Source organism: Leuresthes tenuis, unplaced genomic scaffold (assembly GCF_036924035.1).
Source record: "Leuresthes tenuis unplaced genomic scaffold, fLeuTen1.0.hap1 SCAF_19, whole genome shotgun sequence".
NCBI lineage: Eukaryota > Metazoa > Chordata > Actinopteri > Atheriniformes > Atherinopsidae > Leuresthes > Leuresthes tenuis.
In genome coordinates, this window is record NW_027325373.1 from 3,282,671 (window position 1) to 3,300,380 (window position 17,710).

The 17,710-nt window shown below is 39.3% G+C and overlaps 1 protein-coding gene across 3 annotated transcripts; it reads left to right on the forward strand.

Moving 5' to 3' along the window:
• Positions 1-3,034: 3,034 nt before the first annotated feature.
• Positions 3,035-10,540, forward strand: spp1 (secreted phosphoprotein 1). Of its 3 annotated transcripts, none has more exons than XM_072372160.1 (8): positions 3,035-3,155; positions 6,162-6,238; positions 6,379-6,423; positions 6,511-6,564; positions 7,323-7,385; positions 7,491-7,622; positions 8,801-9,157; positions 9,280-10,540. In XM_072372160.1, the coding sequence occupies exons 2-8, from the start codon at positions 6,185-6,187 to the stop codon at positions 9,691-9,693; spliced, it is 1,119 nt and encodes a 372-aa protein (XP_072228261.1). In that variant the 5' UTR covers positions 3,035-3,155; positions 6,162-6,184; the 3' UTR covers positions 9,694-10,540. The 3 variants fall into 3 exon arrangements, with proteins under 3 accessions (XP_072228261.1, XP_072228263.1, XP_072228262.1); XM_072372162.1 differs by having other exon boundaries at positions 8,801-9,151; XM_072372161.1 differs by having other exon boundaries at positions 6,167-6,238.
• The last annotated feature ends 7,170 nt before the right edge of the window (positions 10,541-17,710 follow it).

Sequence of the window (17,710 nt, forward strand, 5' to 3'; positions counted from 1 at the left end):
AAGTATGTGCACCTGGGAGGTTATGTAAGCTTGTCAGACTACAACACAGACTCAGACATTTTACTGTAATTGCAGGTTTAATCTGGAACGTTCACAAGCCAATCATATTTAATGATTCTGTCGCCGTACTGAGCGTAAAATCCAAATTAAGAGTGTTCAAGGTATGCTTGTCTGTCTGGATACAACCCACCTGGTGTTGACTCATTCCTTTATATTCCCAATTCAGTCACTTCTGTCTTTGTGAAAGAGTTAAAACGAATTTATGATGAATGACTGAACCAGAATTCTTTGTTTTGAAGTAAAAGAAAAGTTATCCAATCAGCACGTGAAAATTAGCACAAAAAACAACGTAGAATATTGTGTCGCATGAAAATAATCAAGAATAAGAAGAAGTCATATAATTTCTGATTAAATATTATTATGCTTTATCTGTTCAGACTAAATGAGAAGACAGTCAAGACAAGGAATCACAAATAAAAGAAAATACGATTCATTATGAATAGATAAAGTAATCCTCCGAAAAGTTTCCTCAGTTGAGATGAAGATCGATACCATTAAGTAAAGAGGGTCTCCTTTCACTAAGCTCTTTAGTATGAATAAAGCTTATACGGTTTAACTAAACTGCACTCAGTTTTTATGTATATTGTAGATGGAGGATCACAGCATCTACTCAATCTGAGCAAATATCATATTTGTTGTGAGATGAGGATTCCCCAAACCTGCATGTTGGTTTAGCTGCCTGAACGTCTCACTTCATACAGCATGCTCTGCGTACCCAAATCTGTTAAAGTATGTCGAACATCTGGGTGGACGTTACACGATTTAAACGTGAAAAAGTGAATATTCATATTGAAGTCTTGGTGAAATTGTACGGTTTTACCACATGTCATCTGCTCCCTACCAGGATGAGGTGCAAAATAGTGCAAATAGGTTTTAAATTAGGTAAATACAATTTGAGATGAATAACATATAAAAGAATACACAGCCATTATTTATCAAACAAAGACTAAGCAGAAGCAGTATCCATCCATTTTCTATACCCGCTTAATCTGGAGCCTATCAGGACAGCTGTCAATCTTCCCAGGAGTGGACGTCCCAGCAAGTTCACCCCAAGGTGAAGAAGCCCAGAGCTACATCTCAGACTCTACAGGCCTCAGTTAGCATGTTAAAGGTTAAAGGTCACCCCAAGGTGAAAAAGCCCAGAGCTACATCTCAGACTCTACAGGCCTCAGTTAGCATGTTAAAGGTTAAAGGTCACCCCAAGGTGAAAAAGCCCAGAGCTACATCTCAGACTCTCCAGGCCTCAGTTAGCATGTTAAAGGTTAAAGGTCACCCCAAGGTGAAAAAGCCCAGAGCTACATCACAGACTCTCCAGGCCTCAGTTAGCATGTTAAAGGTTAAAGGTCACCCCAAGGTGAAAAAGCCCAGAGCTACATCTCAGACTCTCCAGGCCTCAGTTAGCATGTTAAAGGTTAAAGGTCACCTCAAGGTGAAAAAGCCCAGAGCTACATCTCAGACTCTCCAGGCCTCAGTTAGCATGTTAAAGGTTAAAGGTCATGACAGCACAGTTAGAAAAAGACTGAACAAGGATGGCTTGTTTGGAAGGGCTGCAGGAGAAAGCCTCTTCTCTCTAAAAAGAACATGGCAGCACAGCTTAGGTTTGCAAAGCTGCATCTGAACAAACCACAAAACTTCTGGAACAATGTCCTTTGGACAGATTCAATTCAGTTTTATCTATATAGCGCCAAATTACAACAATTGTCATCTCAAGGGACTTAAGATGACAGATGACACCAAAGTGGTCATAATGCAATGCACTGAGGTGCTATGCATTATTCTATACCAACTATATATATCAACATAAAACCTCATATCAACTGTAAAGCACGGTGGCTGATGATTTGGCCTTATTTTACAGACACAGTACCTGGAAATCTTGCAGTCATTGATTAAACCATGAACTCTAAACTTGATTCAGACTACTTTAAAGACACAAGTATGTGAGGCAAAGTATCTTTACTTTCAGTAAAGACTACTGAGCTGAGTGGGAGTCTGTTTCGGTAAATAAGATAAACCCAGTCTCCTCTCCCCAAGTGCTGTTGCAACTCAGTTTTCTCTTTCTAGTTTTGACGATAGTTTGCCATAACTTACTACAAATGGTCCAAAAGGCGGAATCATCCTTAAAAAAGGTTTCACAACAGAAACAAACACAACCATGGATAAGACTGCTGCAGAACAAGACTCAGCTCTTTCTGTTGGTCCATACTTGGGTTCGGTATAGACTGTGTTCCAGGATTTATCCCACACCTGTAATTTTAGTCCAGACCAAACTGTGAAGTGTGAAAGCAACCCCCTAAAAACAGTTGCAAAGATCGTGACACTGGACAGTTTTCACTTAAATATTAAAGTTCCCTTTAATAAAGGGGAAACTGTAATTTAATTTGTAATTGTAATTGAATTGTTTCATTTAATTAATTCATAAACTTAGCATATTTCATCTTTTCTCTTATAGTTCTGGCACTGGAGGTTATGCATATACGCACATAGAGAATAAAAGCTCTCTTTTGGTTGACAGTTTAGACAAACCAGTCTGGTGTTGCAGACAAATGCTCAATTATCCAGAGAGACCTCAGTCAGATGATTTTCTGCTGTCTGTGAGGAAGCTGAATCACTGTCATACCACCTACTTCTATATGTTGCTGTTTTTCCCCTGAACTTGTCACTACATGTCCTTAAATTAACTTCACACACAGTGGGTAAGAGTGTGTGTGAAAGAAAGAGGAAAAAAAGGAGTGCGTTCACATGCTTCTGTCTGGGCTGTACGTGTCTGCATGTCCATGTGTTTGTCTTTGCATTCTGTCTGTCTGAGTGTGTGTGTGCCAACACACCAACACAGCACACCACCAACCACAGGAAGAGTGGGAGAGAGAGGAGAGAGGTGGACCACGGAGCGGTTAACCTCATGACATCACGAGCTGTGCAATGATTGGCTGCTGCTGGAGGCTGTAGGGTTTATAAGCCAACCAGGAGCCTCGCTTTCGACAGCAGCATCTCTGGGCAGTGACCAACATTCAAGGAAAACCCAGGAGATAAACTTAAGAAAAACATCTGCAGCGGCCACTGAACACCTGAAGCTTCCTTCGACTGCAAACAAGGTCAGAATTAATATGTTAGATGCTTCGATGTTAGAGTATAAGATGCTTTGTTGATGTTTTTCTGCAACCCTGCTTGTGTGAGAGGTAATTCTAGTTAATTACAAGACCCTGGAATTATCTTTTTTAGCATATGAGATGTTGATATGAGTTAAAGATTTGCTACATGCATTTGTCCATTCCTGCAATGTCTTTTCTATTTTTAGTTCACCTTTCAGTTTAATCAAAGGATATTTTTACTAATAGAACAAGCAATATTATTCTATAAAGCACTATGCTCCCGACAAGATATCAACAGTTTGCTAAAGACGGTTTTCTATTACATAATCCCAATGTTACCTTTCAAAAAAGATGTAGTAAAGAAACATAACCATCACCAAACTTTAAAACCCAGTGTCAGTGCTTCATCTAATTTATGTTCTTCTGCCTGAATAGGAGCTAAACTCTGCAGCCAAGCTGCAGTTAGAGAAGCTGGAACCATATAACTAGAGGTTGCTCTGGCAGGAATCAAAGACGATGGTTTTGAAAGAATTTGTTGGCATGTAGAACATATTCCTGTTTGAATGCTTCTTGCAACACTGAAAATCAAAATAAAGTTTACATTTTTCTTCAAAAACTTCAAAAAAATCAATTAAAGAGTTATTTTCAACTAAAATTTTAGTTGAATTTTCACATATGCCATAACAAGGCTACAAATTATAAATTAAACCCACAAAATTGCCAGTTATTCTTTTTGTAAAGTTTCTCTAGTTTATTACAGTTATTTTGAGTTATTTTATTGTCTTTGTATGTTTTGAAGCTAAAGCTATAGAGCAGCTTTGTTTAATTAATCTCTCAGTGACAACAAGGGTAGGGACAGGAACCTATGGGCAGCAGGAAACTAACTTAATTAATGAGTCACATCACCAGGGCCGGCGCCAACTAACCACACTTACAACCCCCACCTAGGGGAAATTCCTGCAAAGTCCACTGTCTTTTTCAAAACTTCAGTCCAGCAGAGATTTAAATTTAGAATAATGTCTCAATCAAACTTTAAAATAGCCATATTTCTCTGTATTATATCTGACTAAAGTTTAAATGTTCCTTATAAGAAAGAAACTGAGTGAACACTGAGCAAAATTGATGTCTATCTGTAAGTAATAACATGTTATGTTGGAGTTCTTCTCTCACCTGTACCTGAGACAGTTGGAGGCATCATAATGGACCTAACTGAGGATCTTTGTTACCAAAGTCCTCCTCATTTTCTCTGTTTCCTACCTGTATCCTAATCTAAAGGCTTAGGTCCAAACATCCAAAAAGAAGTAGCCTATAGTGCAGGTGCTTTCAAACAAATTGCTATGACTAACTTTAATTTCAGTTATCTTCATATAAAGTGCATTAAACAGGCACCATCAAACATATGGGATATAGGATGTCTCCACTGGCCACCGCCAACTTTTTATTATTTTTATTTTAGCTATGCTAATTAGCTAGCTTTAGCATCTTATTTACTGCAGCTAATAGTGAACGAGAAGCTAAAGCTAGCAGCAGTTTGTAGCGTACAAACATGAAGGGATCAAAAGTCCTGTCTACTTCTCAGCAAAAAAAAAGAAAATAAGAGTTTTCTAGAATATTGTATTTCAGAAAACTTTTGAAATATTAGAGAAAACTCTAAAATATTGAATTTTAGAAAACACGCTTTTAGCCACCATAGCATCATAGCTAACCGATCACTCTGACTTTCTCATCACATTAACCCTCAAACCAACTCAAACAGCCTTTTTGAGGAAAACTGAACACCAGACAAGACTATCCCCGTTTTGAAGGTCTCAAACTTGGTCCTCACAATTCAGAGTTCACATAAGTTCACATACACAGTGACAATTCCTGCTGCTGCACTTTTTGGAGATCGTTTTAACTCTAAAACCAGGACTTCCTTCTCAAATAGCTCAACGAAAAATGTGTCTAGGTCAAACACTAAACCAAATCCTCATAAAGTCAGATGTCCAAAAATACGCATATAGTCTTATGGGCGTCTGTCATGATTTGCCTGCTATGTGGCTTTCCAGTTATAACCTCGTGAATTACACACTATAGGAAGAGTCCATCATTAAAGATAGAAGCAGGCACCCAATCTGTTCCTCCCACAGCACAGAAATAAGAAACGTGTTACAGCGAGCAGAAAGAGGAAAAAAAGAAATGGATTTCAACAGCTTATCACATCATTTAATAACTGTTGGGAAAAGTGTTAAAAATGATAGTCCACCGTCAACAAATGCCATCAAAAGACCAAAATCAACAATGAACCACACTATTCTTATGAAAATGTTAATCCACAACTGAAATTAGTCCTAACAAATGCACTCTATGCTCCAGCTCAAGTAAGAGCACATAATTTGTGAGGATTTCTTCTTATTTTTCTTATTTCTGTCACAGAACTATGGCATAAAATGCATTGATGTCTGATTTTTTTTTTTTCTTCACATGAGCATAATGCAGAATGTCAAATGGAAACGTAAACTAGACTCAGACTGAAGTAGCCCCCCCACCCCATACTTTACTCTTTCAATCCCAACGCCCACAAACTAATTTCAGCTTTTTCACAATCATACCTATTATTTTCTCACATCTTTTGGATCCGAATCAGCCGGAAACCTCCTGCCTCATAGTTTAAGAAACCACGTTTCTAAGTGATGTGATTTTCTGTCTCTGATGACAGAGAAAATGTTTAACTATATTGAATTGGATATATTTAACTGCTCATTTTGGTCTATAATTAAGGCCTTAATGACTTCCTGTGACATACCGAGGCTAGATAGAAGTCATGTGACCATGCAGCCTCCATTTTTAGGAAGGAATTTGGGTGAGAGACGTGAGCTTGTTTTACGTTTGACATGTCATTGTGTTTCTTGTGAAGTTATGACCTTCAGACAATATTTTGGAGATGGAGGAGCTTGGCGTATTGTGATTATGTTTAATTGCTGTACATTGTGATACAGCGATGTTTTATTGTCAACTTTTTCTCTCCACTTCAGGCACCAAACTGTGACACAATGAAAGTGGCTGTTGTTTTTGTTCTGCTCTTCGCCACAGTTCTCTGCCGACCGGTGAGTCTGCCTTCTCTTAGATAAAATTTGGTAAATTCAGAGCATACATAATTTCATGCGACACTTTTACCATAAATTTGAGTTGATTTTTATCATTTATTTTGGTACATTTACTTAATTTGGTGCTGTTTTACTTTTAGGCGAGAAAAGTTTCTGGCAGCAGTTCAGACAGCTCAGAGGAAGTGGTGAGTATTTAAAAGGAGTTAAGGGCTGAAGAGGTGGTGACAGAAGGGGAGACAGTGAGCCTTTCATGGTATTTGTGTTGTCCACAGGTGAGGCGACCAGCTGCTCCAGCTGTTTCTCAGGCAAGAGCAGCACCTGTGCAGGTAAAATATTCCTTCATTTACACTTTTATTATTTTGTTTTCACACCATTCTGTTGATCTCAGTCTGCTGTGTCTTATCATCTTTACTCCCTTTCAACCTTATCAGTGCCTCTGAACTCCAGACCTAGGAGAGCCCCTAAAAACCACAGATTCCCTGCATATCCAGGGTTTCGTAGTTTCAATATTAAATAGAAAGTAAGCGGAAAATATATAAGCTCCAAACTAAAAACATTAAAGTATATAAAAGTATGAAAGTGGAAAAACTCACAGAGCAGAAAAAGTAATAATATAAAAAAAGTAAAATAGTTATGTTTTAATATTTATGTTATTTTAAAGTCGATGGCTGATTTTATGACAGTTTTCAGATTATAATGATCTGCTGTGATTTTGATTATTCAATTAATTGAGAAGTACAGTAGCTGCTGTACAGTAGCAGTCCAAGCTTTAATATTCATTCTTATCAAATGGATTTATTATCTTAAATTAAACCAATTAATTGTAAATGTTGATGTCCTACAGGACTCTCTTTTTGATGTTTTGCTCTCATGTTGGTCAGATAAGAGCTTTCTACACATTTTTCATGAAGTTCTCTCTAAAATCTGTCGACAAGCTTTCAACCTCAGCACATTTTTTCCTGAATAATAATTCAGCTCAGAACCACTTTCTGGGGACATGACAAGAAAAACAAGTTTTTTTTTTTTAAATCACTGAAAGGTAAAAGGAGGTTTAATGATGTTTACTGCATCTCTGATCTTGCAGAATGTTGTAGCAGCAGCTGCGGCTGGCTCAGACGAGAGCAGTGATACTTCAGATGAGGACAAGGTACGAAGCCTAAAAATAAGCAGTGAAAATGTTTCAGTTTAATGTCTGCGTCTTACAATTCTGGGGAAGTTTTTCAACTTTACATGTCGCTGGTTTCTGCAGGAGGTGGCAGCACCAGAGGCTCCAGTACAGGTGAAAGCTGGCGACACAGCCGCCACTCCAACCCCAGACACTGCCTCTGTTGACAGTGACGACAGTGATGATGATGACAATGACGATGATGAAGCAGAGGAGAATGTGAGTACAATGAAAACATTTTCTAAATATCGCTCTTATTTGTGAACTGATTCATCCTGTGTTTTGGTTTCACTGTTCTACCATTTTTTTCTCACCATGTTAATTTTTTCCACTTAGCTTAGCAACCCCAGTTATTCAAAGAGTAAGAACATGTAGCAAGAATTAAAAAAAATAAATATGCCCACAGGCCTCAATGCACTACATCGACTTTTAGAGCCATTATAGTATCGGAATTTAGCAATTTAGGAATGTAGCACAAGGTTGAGAAAGCAAACGTAACAAACTTTACAATAGGAAATATACGGGAGTTTTGATGCTGAAAAGATTTAAAATGAAAATGCACATGCATGACAGACACAGCCTTGTAATTATGAGCCTGATATGAGCTTAAGAGACCAGGAAAAAACAAGCATTAGGAGAAATATTATCCACCAGACAAAATTTAGATGCAATTAGAGGAGAAATATTGGAGAACTGAACCAGTTTGCTGGTGAGTTAGCAATGTTAGCTAACAATTGCTAATGTTGCACTCGCAATACTTTAAAGTTTTCAATCCCATATCAGAGTGTAACAGGAACAGAGGTTGTTGTTTGCTTCTGGAATATCAAAGAGGACCAAAAACAGAAGGGAATGTCCAAGGTCCAGGATGAAGGAGGATAATTGTCTTATCACACACTGTATAAAAAGTGATGCTATGTTTCTTGATGCCAGATAAGTTGGAGTGGAAGAGGGGGGTTAAATCGAGAAAAATGAAAGACAGGGCTATCGCTGTTAGGCTGTATCTCAGTGCTCAGGCACTGTTGATCCCTAGGTCTCATATGTCCTAGCAATGATGGAGACATGCAGTAGAAGCAGCTGCATGGAGTGATCTGTTATCAGTCTCACACTATTCTGGCTTTTACATCCTATTTAAAACTCCATAAAGTTTCTTTGTAGCAATCGTCCCATTTAAAATGAACACATGGACACATGGTCGGAAGTCCCATCTTTTAATCTGTACTTAATATAAGCTTTGTTTGTGCAAGTTTGTGCAACCTGAACTAAGAATATATTGAGTCTGTCAAAACGAAAAACCTTGCTATGACCTATAAAGTACAAATATAAGCCATTTGATTGGTCAATAGAACAACTTTCAGCTAACGATGACAAGCTAGTAATTTTAAAACTTGTTGCTTCAGGAAGCCGAAGAAGAGGAAGATGAATCCAGTGACAGCTCAGACTCAGAGTCAGGGGAGTCCTCCACTCCCGCATCCGTCACCGTCAGCCCTGTGGTTGTCACAGAGGAACCCATAGCTGAAACCACAGCAGACACCATCTTGCCTACCATCGTCACTGATGTTGATTCTGGCCGTGGTGACAGTTTGGGAGGCTATCCCGGTGACTACAAGTCGATCATTTATGTAGAAGAGAAATCCTACCACAAGATCCCCGCTCCCTACAAGTCCTATGAGATTGTTGGCATAGGGAAAAAGGTGGCTTACGACATGATGGACGGTAACGAGGTGGAGAAGTCCCCAAAAGCGTACAAGGTACAGGTCAGCTCTTTCTATCAAATCTATAGATTTAAAACAAAACTTTTTTTTCCCTCTAGTGCAGTTTTGTATGTACTGTGGACTTTCAAATAAACAATTTCTCACATTTCCCCTCTGATCTCCAGGCATTTCAGGTCCACTCGGATCTCCTTGAGGAGGACACCAGCACCCCTGAGGTAGAGAGCCAGGGCCTGGATGCCTCCTCTGGCTTATCTCAGGACATCAGCCCCCGCCAGGCCTCCCTTCCAGAGGAGGAGAGCACGAGCACCAGTGACGCCACGACCAGCGAGAGTGAAAGCAGCAGTACTCCGGAGGAAGAGGAAGAGGAAGAGGAGAGTGCCAGCACCAACAGCGACAGCGCCAGTGCCAGCCAGGAGTCTGAGGACGAGGCGAGCCAGAGCAGTGAGGAGGCCACAGCTACACCAGGAGCTGCCGACAGCGATTCCGATGAAAGTGACAGTGCTGAGAGTGACTCAGATGAGGAAGGGGCAGCACCTGACACCACAACTGATATGCCAGTGGTAATTGCTGCCAAATAAGCCCCACCAACTCAGGAAATGGAGTGGATGATGGTGTCGTAATCACATTAAGAGCTGTATCCAGGTGTGAGGACCTCCATCCTGAGCCACTTCCTCTGCGGGGTCAAACAGGGAAAACCACGGCTTAATTATTAATGATTTCAATGTGTTCAGCCAATATTTCTGTGTATCTTTAACAAAACAAACGGTTTTCCTGTGGGTTTATTCAAATAAACCAGTAACTTGTGCATTCTGTTGTCTAGTGGTACTAACAAGCCCCATGTTTGATGCTGCAGGGGGAAAGAGGTTAAAAAAGACGACTGCTACCTGCAACAGGAGGTTAACCGACCTCATCATCTTTGCTTCCTCCCCTCCCCTTTCCTTGTTAATGTTACTGTAAGGTACAAAGTCAAAACTGGGAAAGAACAAAGAAAGATACAAAATCAAAGACTGATATCTGACACCAGCATGACATGCATTTAAACATTAATCAATAACTGCTATATGCAAACCACTGTTTTGTGCTTCTGAAATAAAGAAACAAACACAGGTAATCTAAATACTTGTAATTCTTTTGAGCATAACAGAATTAACTTGAAGCCATAACTTTGCTGCCACTGTGGCTAAGCTTTCTTGCTCGCTGATATGAAATTTTGCTGGTGTAGATAAAAGGATATAAAGACAGAAACTTACTATCCATTACAGAGTTCAGTCAGGTATTAGTCCAGCACACATCCATCCATTACAGTCCTGTTCATTTGCACAGTTTCTACCAACACTACATGTTGTTTGTCCCATGTTGTTACTGTAATGTATCATATTGTACCATTTCTAAAATATAAATAAAGTTCTTTTTCATATAAAAAGATACGATATGTTTCTATTTTTATTTTAGCTGAATAATCTGGCAAATAGAGGCATAAGTCAATATAGTAAGCAAGACATGGGAGAGTCGCAAAACAGTGATACACAAAATGACTGAAAATGATCAAAATATTAGGCAAAGTCGAGACTAGTCAAAAAACTCATTGTCAGCCACTATCATCTGGCTTTTGAATGCAATGTGAAAGTGATTAATCTCCATTCAGTTCCATGTCAAATGACTGTGTGGTAGTAGTATTTATTAAGTATTTATTGGCTTCAGCTACACATGGTAGGTATTGGTACACAGTTAAATCCAATGAGGATGCTGCGGTCGAGGCTCAAATTGTGGGTAGCAGTTTCTCTTTACAGATACACAGATTGTCCGACCACAACATCTCACTCGGAGTCTATGAAACTGACAGCAAAAACTCACAGATAAAATTTGAGGAGATTGATTTTACCGTCTACAAGACAGTTGGCAGGTAATTCTCTGCCCCGCTTTTCAAGGTTGATGTCTGCGGTCCAGTCAGCTTTTGGATCCAATGACAGTTGCATATCATAATGGATTTAATTTACCATTGCAGATAGTACCTCAAATCGACTGCTATTGTTTTGCTTTGTCCCCTTGGTCAGCCAATACTAGAAAGTGAAACCATGCAGATCATTGACTCGTCAGAGACGATAAGGTATAGCAGCTACATCTGGGCAGCGCCAGTGAGCTCCTGAACACAATAATACTTGTTCTTTGCACTCAGAAGAAGAAAGTTATCATCCAAATTGTGTGCATGATTGACATATCTGTGGGAACACAGTAAAAAATGAATAAAAAACTATTTGCACGGATTACAAATCTTAGAGCACAATTTAGAAGTGCGAATTTACACATGCAATACGATCAAATTTTCCGTAGAAAGTCAGGCGGTAAACTGTTGCACACTTAGACATAGGAAATACCCCTATTCGTGTCATGTTGTTTTTGCAAATTCAACATCTGAAATACATTCCAAAGAATTAAGGGCAGGTTTTTTTGTAACTTTGGCCTTTAGGTGGCGGTGTTGTAGGAATAAAAATTTCACCAGAGACATCATTCTGCCTGTTTGCTAGGGATGGAAATTGTTCAGAATTTAGCAATTCCGGTTCCATTATCAATATCGCTTATCGATTCGGTTCCTTATTGGTTCTCTTATCGATTTTCATCCAGTTAAATATAATACAAATGGCTTTGGCTGCAGTAACACTTTCATTTCAAGTATGCACCAACATTTAGACTATTCTAATTTTCAGTTGAGCCATGCCAGACAATAAGCAGCAAAATATCCTACCGAAATTCAGGGGCTTCCACCGTGGGAAAAGGGTGCAAACCTTTCACCACAAATCTAGTAACTGCTCGGTGACATTCATCTATTTTCGCCTATTTTCGTAATTTTACTTTTCCCTGCCTTGATGAAAGGGGTAGCTACAGGTATGTGGGAGCCTGCCTCTGAGCCTGCCTCACTCTTGCCGTCCTCGTCAACTAAATGTTAATATCAGATGGAAATTACTCATACAGTATGTCGCTAATATTATTACAATCAACAGCACCTGGAAGTTTTACGTTACCTGGGACTTTTGAGACAGAAAACGCCGTGCCACAAACTCCCCCGTAAGGGTTGTCGCCATCGCTTAGCAGCGTGCTAAAGACTTTAAATTAATGCAAAGTAACTGCTTGCTGTGTGGTCAAATGTTTCACCATGTTGGAGGTATTTCCCCCTTTGATGTGATTAAAGCTCTAAACGTGTTGCTTTTTTGGTGAAATAAAACCAAACTTTGGGGCGCTTCTGCCTCAACGCCATGTTGGAAACATTCTGAGCCAAAATACTGAGCGTGCACATGACGTCATCGCATAAATGTGTCAGACGTTAGCAAAACCTATAAATGGGATTGTTAGGCAGGCCAATTAACAGTTACACGGAATCGAACTACTGGGAGCTCGATGCTCATCCTTACTGTTTGCGATGGACGGTGCTGGATATGAATGGAGGATGGAGTGAGAAACGATTTCTGGAAGAATAGGTGAATGTTAAAACATGCTTGTTTGAATACTTTTAAGACGTTATCTGTCCGTATTTTAATGAGATAATGGATTTTTTAACAGATTCAACAGAAGGCCTGTGCTGTATGGACGTTATTTTGCCGGTTTTGGTCAGTCCATTTTCCTGTGTATAGCTAGAACCCTCTGCCATATTTTCTGCCAGTTTAGTTTTTTATTTGTTTTGCCTCTTCCTACAACAGCTTTGACTGTTTGAGAGGCCTGTTCATCCATCCATCCATTTTTTATACCAGCTCACAAGTCCATCACAGGGCCAAAGCAGAAACAAACAAGACAAAATACCTGTCCACGCTTTAAAAGCTAACTGTTGTGAGAGTTTTGTTGTCAAGTCAAACAAAAGATGGGAACATCTACAAGCTATGTTCAGAGTAGGCTTTCTTGACATTAAATTGCAGCAAAAACTCCAGCAGTAGTGTTTGGTGTGGCAACCCATCCCTAACAGTGTGAAATGACATAGCAGTTATCATACCAAGAGCTGGTTGAACTCTCAACTCCTCTTGCTTTATTTTCTTTGGCATTAGATGGACTGGATTTCCTTTATGAATGCAACAAAAATAATCCTGTATTATTATTCCTTGCTACCACTTACTCAAGTATTTTCATACCGTCACTCTAATTGATATTTATGTAGATTATAGAGGTGCAACGGATAAAAAAACTCACGGTTCGGATCGTTTCGCAGATCAGAGTCACGGATCGGATCATTTGTCGGATCAGCAAAAAAAGGAATAAAAAGACAAGACAAATAAACATAAGTTCGGTCTAAAGTTATCAAATTAAAATATATAAAATCATCTTAGTATGCACAAGGCATAATATCTTCTTTTTAACATAATTAATGAAAAACAACTTAAAGTGCAACATAAAAAGGCAGATTTCCTTCTTTAACCGAATTTGGCCTCATGTCTGCACCTATAAACACACCCAACGCGTTTGTGATGCTTTAACAGGTCGGATTGTGCAACAAGGGGCTGCATAATTGCCGCGGTGATATATTTTCACTCCTGTCAGTTAAACCGGGATGATGTTGCTTCAAATACGAGGCCATGCTTGATGTGTTTCCTGTCATTTGACTTTCTTCTGCCACAGTGTCTGCACACCGTCACAGTTTTATTCACTAACCTCTTTTCCCCATTCAGGGGAATTAAATGACTCCGTTCCTCCGCTCGCCATGACCACGCTGTGAGTGGACTGAACATGCGCATAACTTTCTTTTTTTTTTCATAAATCAATCCGCGGATCACATGGGTGCCGAACCGAAGATATTGATCTGAACGGATCACGGACCAATGATGATCCGTTGCACCACTAGTAGATTAGTATGAGGGCAGAAGTGACACTACATGACACCCCTAGAGGTCCTATTTCCAAGCCAATACAAATCAGTTAAAAGGACCAACACAATATCTGACAGGTGCTTTTAATGTTATGGCTTCTCAGACATTGTTTTAGGCCCATATCGTCACTGTCCTGAATATAAACCTGTTCCACCCTGCAACTCTTCCTTCTTGTCTACTAACAGGTAGAAATGTTGAATACAACCATGCAAGGAGAAATATCTAGCTTCTGTCTCGACTCAATCTTCTCATCTTTTTAATTCCCTCCCTCCTCTCAAACACAGCATAGACCAAAAAATGCAGACTGATTACAGGTTTCGCAGTGTCAGCACCATCAGACTGCGGTTGTGAAGCCCCTCAGGAGGAACACCGAGACAGGTAAAGATGTGTCAAGACAGATGCTGCTCTTGCATCACATTCGACATTTTAATGTAAATATTAGCATGCTGCATGATTTCAAGAAATACACAACAACAGAGCAATATGTGTGTTTTACCTCACGTCACAATGTTACCTCTAAAGAAACATATCTAAAGCCTGTTGTTCCCCAAGAAATAGCCTCTACAAATCTAAGACCTGATATAGTCTAAGGCCTGATATAGTCTAAGGCCTGATATAGTCTAAGGCTTGATATAGTATGGTCCAGGAGTAGAATGAGAGTCTATTTCATAGAGCTGACTGTTCCTTGGGAGGAATTAGTAGTAGAAGCATATGAAAGGAAAAAGCTTAGGTATGTGGAGTTGGGGGCAGAAGAGGATGGAAAGTTAGCATCTGTCCAGTGGAAGTAGGATGTAGAGGATTTGTTGTCTCATTGTTGAGGGAGTTGGGTGTAAGTGGACAGAGTGTGAGGAAAATAGTGAAGGAAGTGTCAGATGAGGCAGTAAAGTCCAGTCAGTGGATTTGGATTAGAAGAAGCAGTAGTGGCTGGGGGCCCAGCAGGGGAAACACTTAGGGTAAACAGACTCTTGGAAGAAGCAAGGAAGAAATCCAGGATGTATTAAGTGGAGGGTGTGGCCCATGTGAGCCTTTTGAAACCAGGCGGCCATTTTAGGTAAATTAGCCTGTATGGCCTTGTTTTTGCTGGCATTTGAAGTGATTGTAGGATTATTTAGTTGAATTTGTCTGCTAAATCTGCTAGTGTGTCTTGTCGTGCCTCCACCTCTGGTGCCCTATTTACGTTCATTACCCCCCACCCAAAACAGGGTTTGTATCTAATTCCTACTTATCTTTGCCTCTTCTATTTCTACCCCCTACCCAAAACAGGGTTTGTATCTCATTCCTACTTATCTTTGCCTCTTCTATTTCTACCCCCCACCCGAACCAGGGTTTGTATCCGTTATGACTGGTGTGCAGTTGGTGAAAGGCTGGGGTAGTTTGTGGTTGGGAAAAAGAAAGGAAAGTGGTGTGAGGAGCAGTGATGGCTGGCATTAGGGGAGTGACTCTGGGATCACTGTCTAGCCTCCTGGAGGAGTCATGGGCCCCCCTAGACGAAACATAAATGAAACGAGGTTCCTACCTGATGATCGATGACATGTTGGCCAGCACTGCTCATTGGTCTACATAGGGAATTATTCACTGAGTCTGGTCCATTTTATTTATATATATATTAGCACAAATGTCTAGTGTTTACCTTAAAGTAATATTTCACAACATGATATATAGACTGTTGGCAATATTATTTATATGGACAATGTGTTAGATATTTGATGCATCTCTGCCATTACCTTTTCAATAAAATAGGCTATGTTTAAATATTACAGGGTCATATATTGGCATAAATATTAACTCTATGCTGCTTTAGTAAGTTTATCTTTGGCTTTTATCTTTTAACAGCCAAAATATGTGAAAAAAATGAACTAATTTTAGAAAGTAGTTTTTTATCTTGTGGCATGTACTGTATAATCATTTTCAAACATAGATTTGTCGATTGAATGAGGTCTTCCAGGCAATAAAAATGCCTACAGGCCCTCATCGGCCCAGAACCTGTTTGTAAACCTCAGCAGACATATACTGTAGTGGATGATCTTCTCCACTAGATGGAAATAAGCAACTGAAATATCTTTAAAAAGGGCAAATACACCCACCTCAGACAACATTTTATCCATCCATCCATCTTCTTAACCGCTTGGTCCACATGGGATCGCGGTACAACATTTTATGACACAGTGAAATCACACAAAGTAAACAGGAAATCTATGAGCATTATAATGTAAATTAACAAAGAATAAAGTGTGAAGAGCAGTAAGTGGGAGGAGAAAGTGACAGAATGCGGACTCCGACAGCAGCAGTAATGGTAATAGTTCTCACTCTCTTTGCCCGCCTTCCTGCTTAACTACCTTCAGAAACCCCTCTTGGAAAAAATTTCACATGTAGGCTAAGAAACAGTTTGCCCTGTTGTGTCTAAGAATAGACTCAACAGGGGCGGACATGCAGCAAAGGGCCCGGGGCCAGGACTCGAACCAGGAACGGCTGAATCAAGGAGCTTCCCCCCTGTATAAGGGATGTTTTTCTTATTTTGGTCCATAACATAAAACTCCAACACATTAATTAAAAAAATTAATTAAAAAAAACAGCATAATGCAATAACAGTGAAGGTATCTGTGTCATATTGTATAGCCTCCTTTCACTCCACCAAAACCAGCTCTCACTCATCGAGACATGGACATAAGGCTTTTATCTATATAAATGTCAATGTGGGTTGTAAGTTTATATCTCAAAGTAATATCAACTTAAGTGCTGGGGCACAAGTATTATTAACTTCACATGTTGACAGTTTTCATGCTGTGGCTTGTTTAAAACATTATCTCCAACTCCCACTATGATGTCATAGTATATCATTTTGAGTGTGTCAAAATGCGGTAACGATGTCTTATAATCTATCATATTTCATTCTGAAATCTCTGTGGTGTTCGACACATTTTTTAAGAACTTTTTTCTTTAATAGAACATCTTATGTTGTGTATAAGACAGTTAAGCTTATTGGTCCAGCTAACAACATGAATTTAAAACCGATACAAACCAAAAACTTTAAGGTATTGTTTTTGCCTCTTGTGCTCAGTCTAATCAGGGGAAAGATAAATTTATAACCCATAATCAAACTATCCACTGTGGCAATAATTCATTGTCGGCATGTACAAACAACAAGACAAAGTCGACACACCCTCCACAGTCTATAAACACAATGCTGTGGCATGCATAAACCGGATACCACTTGGAGAAGAGCAACTTTTTGTTTTGTTAAGTTATAATGCAAATTTAACGTGTTTTACGTTGCATTTTTGGGAAGAAATCTAAAAAATCTCCTTGTTTTAACCAGGTGTGACTCCAGAACATCCTGGGACCTGAAAATGAATCAGTATTTTTGCATATCTTTGTGGAAAAAGTTTATTTCTTTTGCACAGTACATAGAACCAACCACCAAAGGCTCCATAAAGGTTGAGGAAACGTGCAAACAAGCCACAGATTAGTTTTTATGTTAACCTTATATCAACATATCTAAGTGGTTTGTCTATGAGAGTTTGATGGCTCAAGCACTGCAGGTCTACAAAATCATGTTACATTAAAAAAGGCACATCAATAGTACATGTGAACATACATTTAGCAGGTAATGATGCATGTATTTCAAATTAAACAACAAATTGATTCTCATATAGAAGAAGAGCACCAGTCATAATTTTGGATATGTGTAAGCATTTTTTTTAATGAGTAGCTTGCAAAAACTGCAAAGTTATCAGATATTGTTAAGTGC

Bases quoted from the DNA above. Each gene is read 5' to 3' on its own strand.
- spp1 (XM_072372160.1), top strand. From the start codon at position 6,185: ATGAAAGTGGCTGTTGTTTTTGTTCTGCTCTTCGCCACAGTTCTCTGC. The intron at 7,623-8,800 runs GTGAGTACAATG...TTGTTGCTTCAG, and splicing joins ATGATGAAGCAGAGGAGAAT to GAAGCCGAAGAAGAGGAAGA. The intron at 9,158-9,279 runs GTCAGCTCTTTC...TCTGATCTCCAG, and splicing joins CAAAAGCGTACAAGGTACAG to GCATTTCAGGTCCACTCGGA.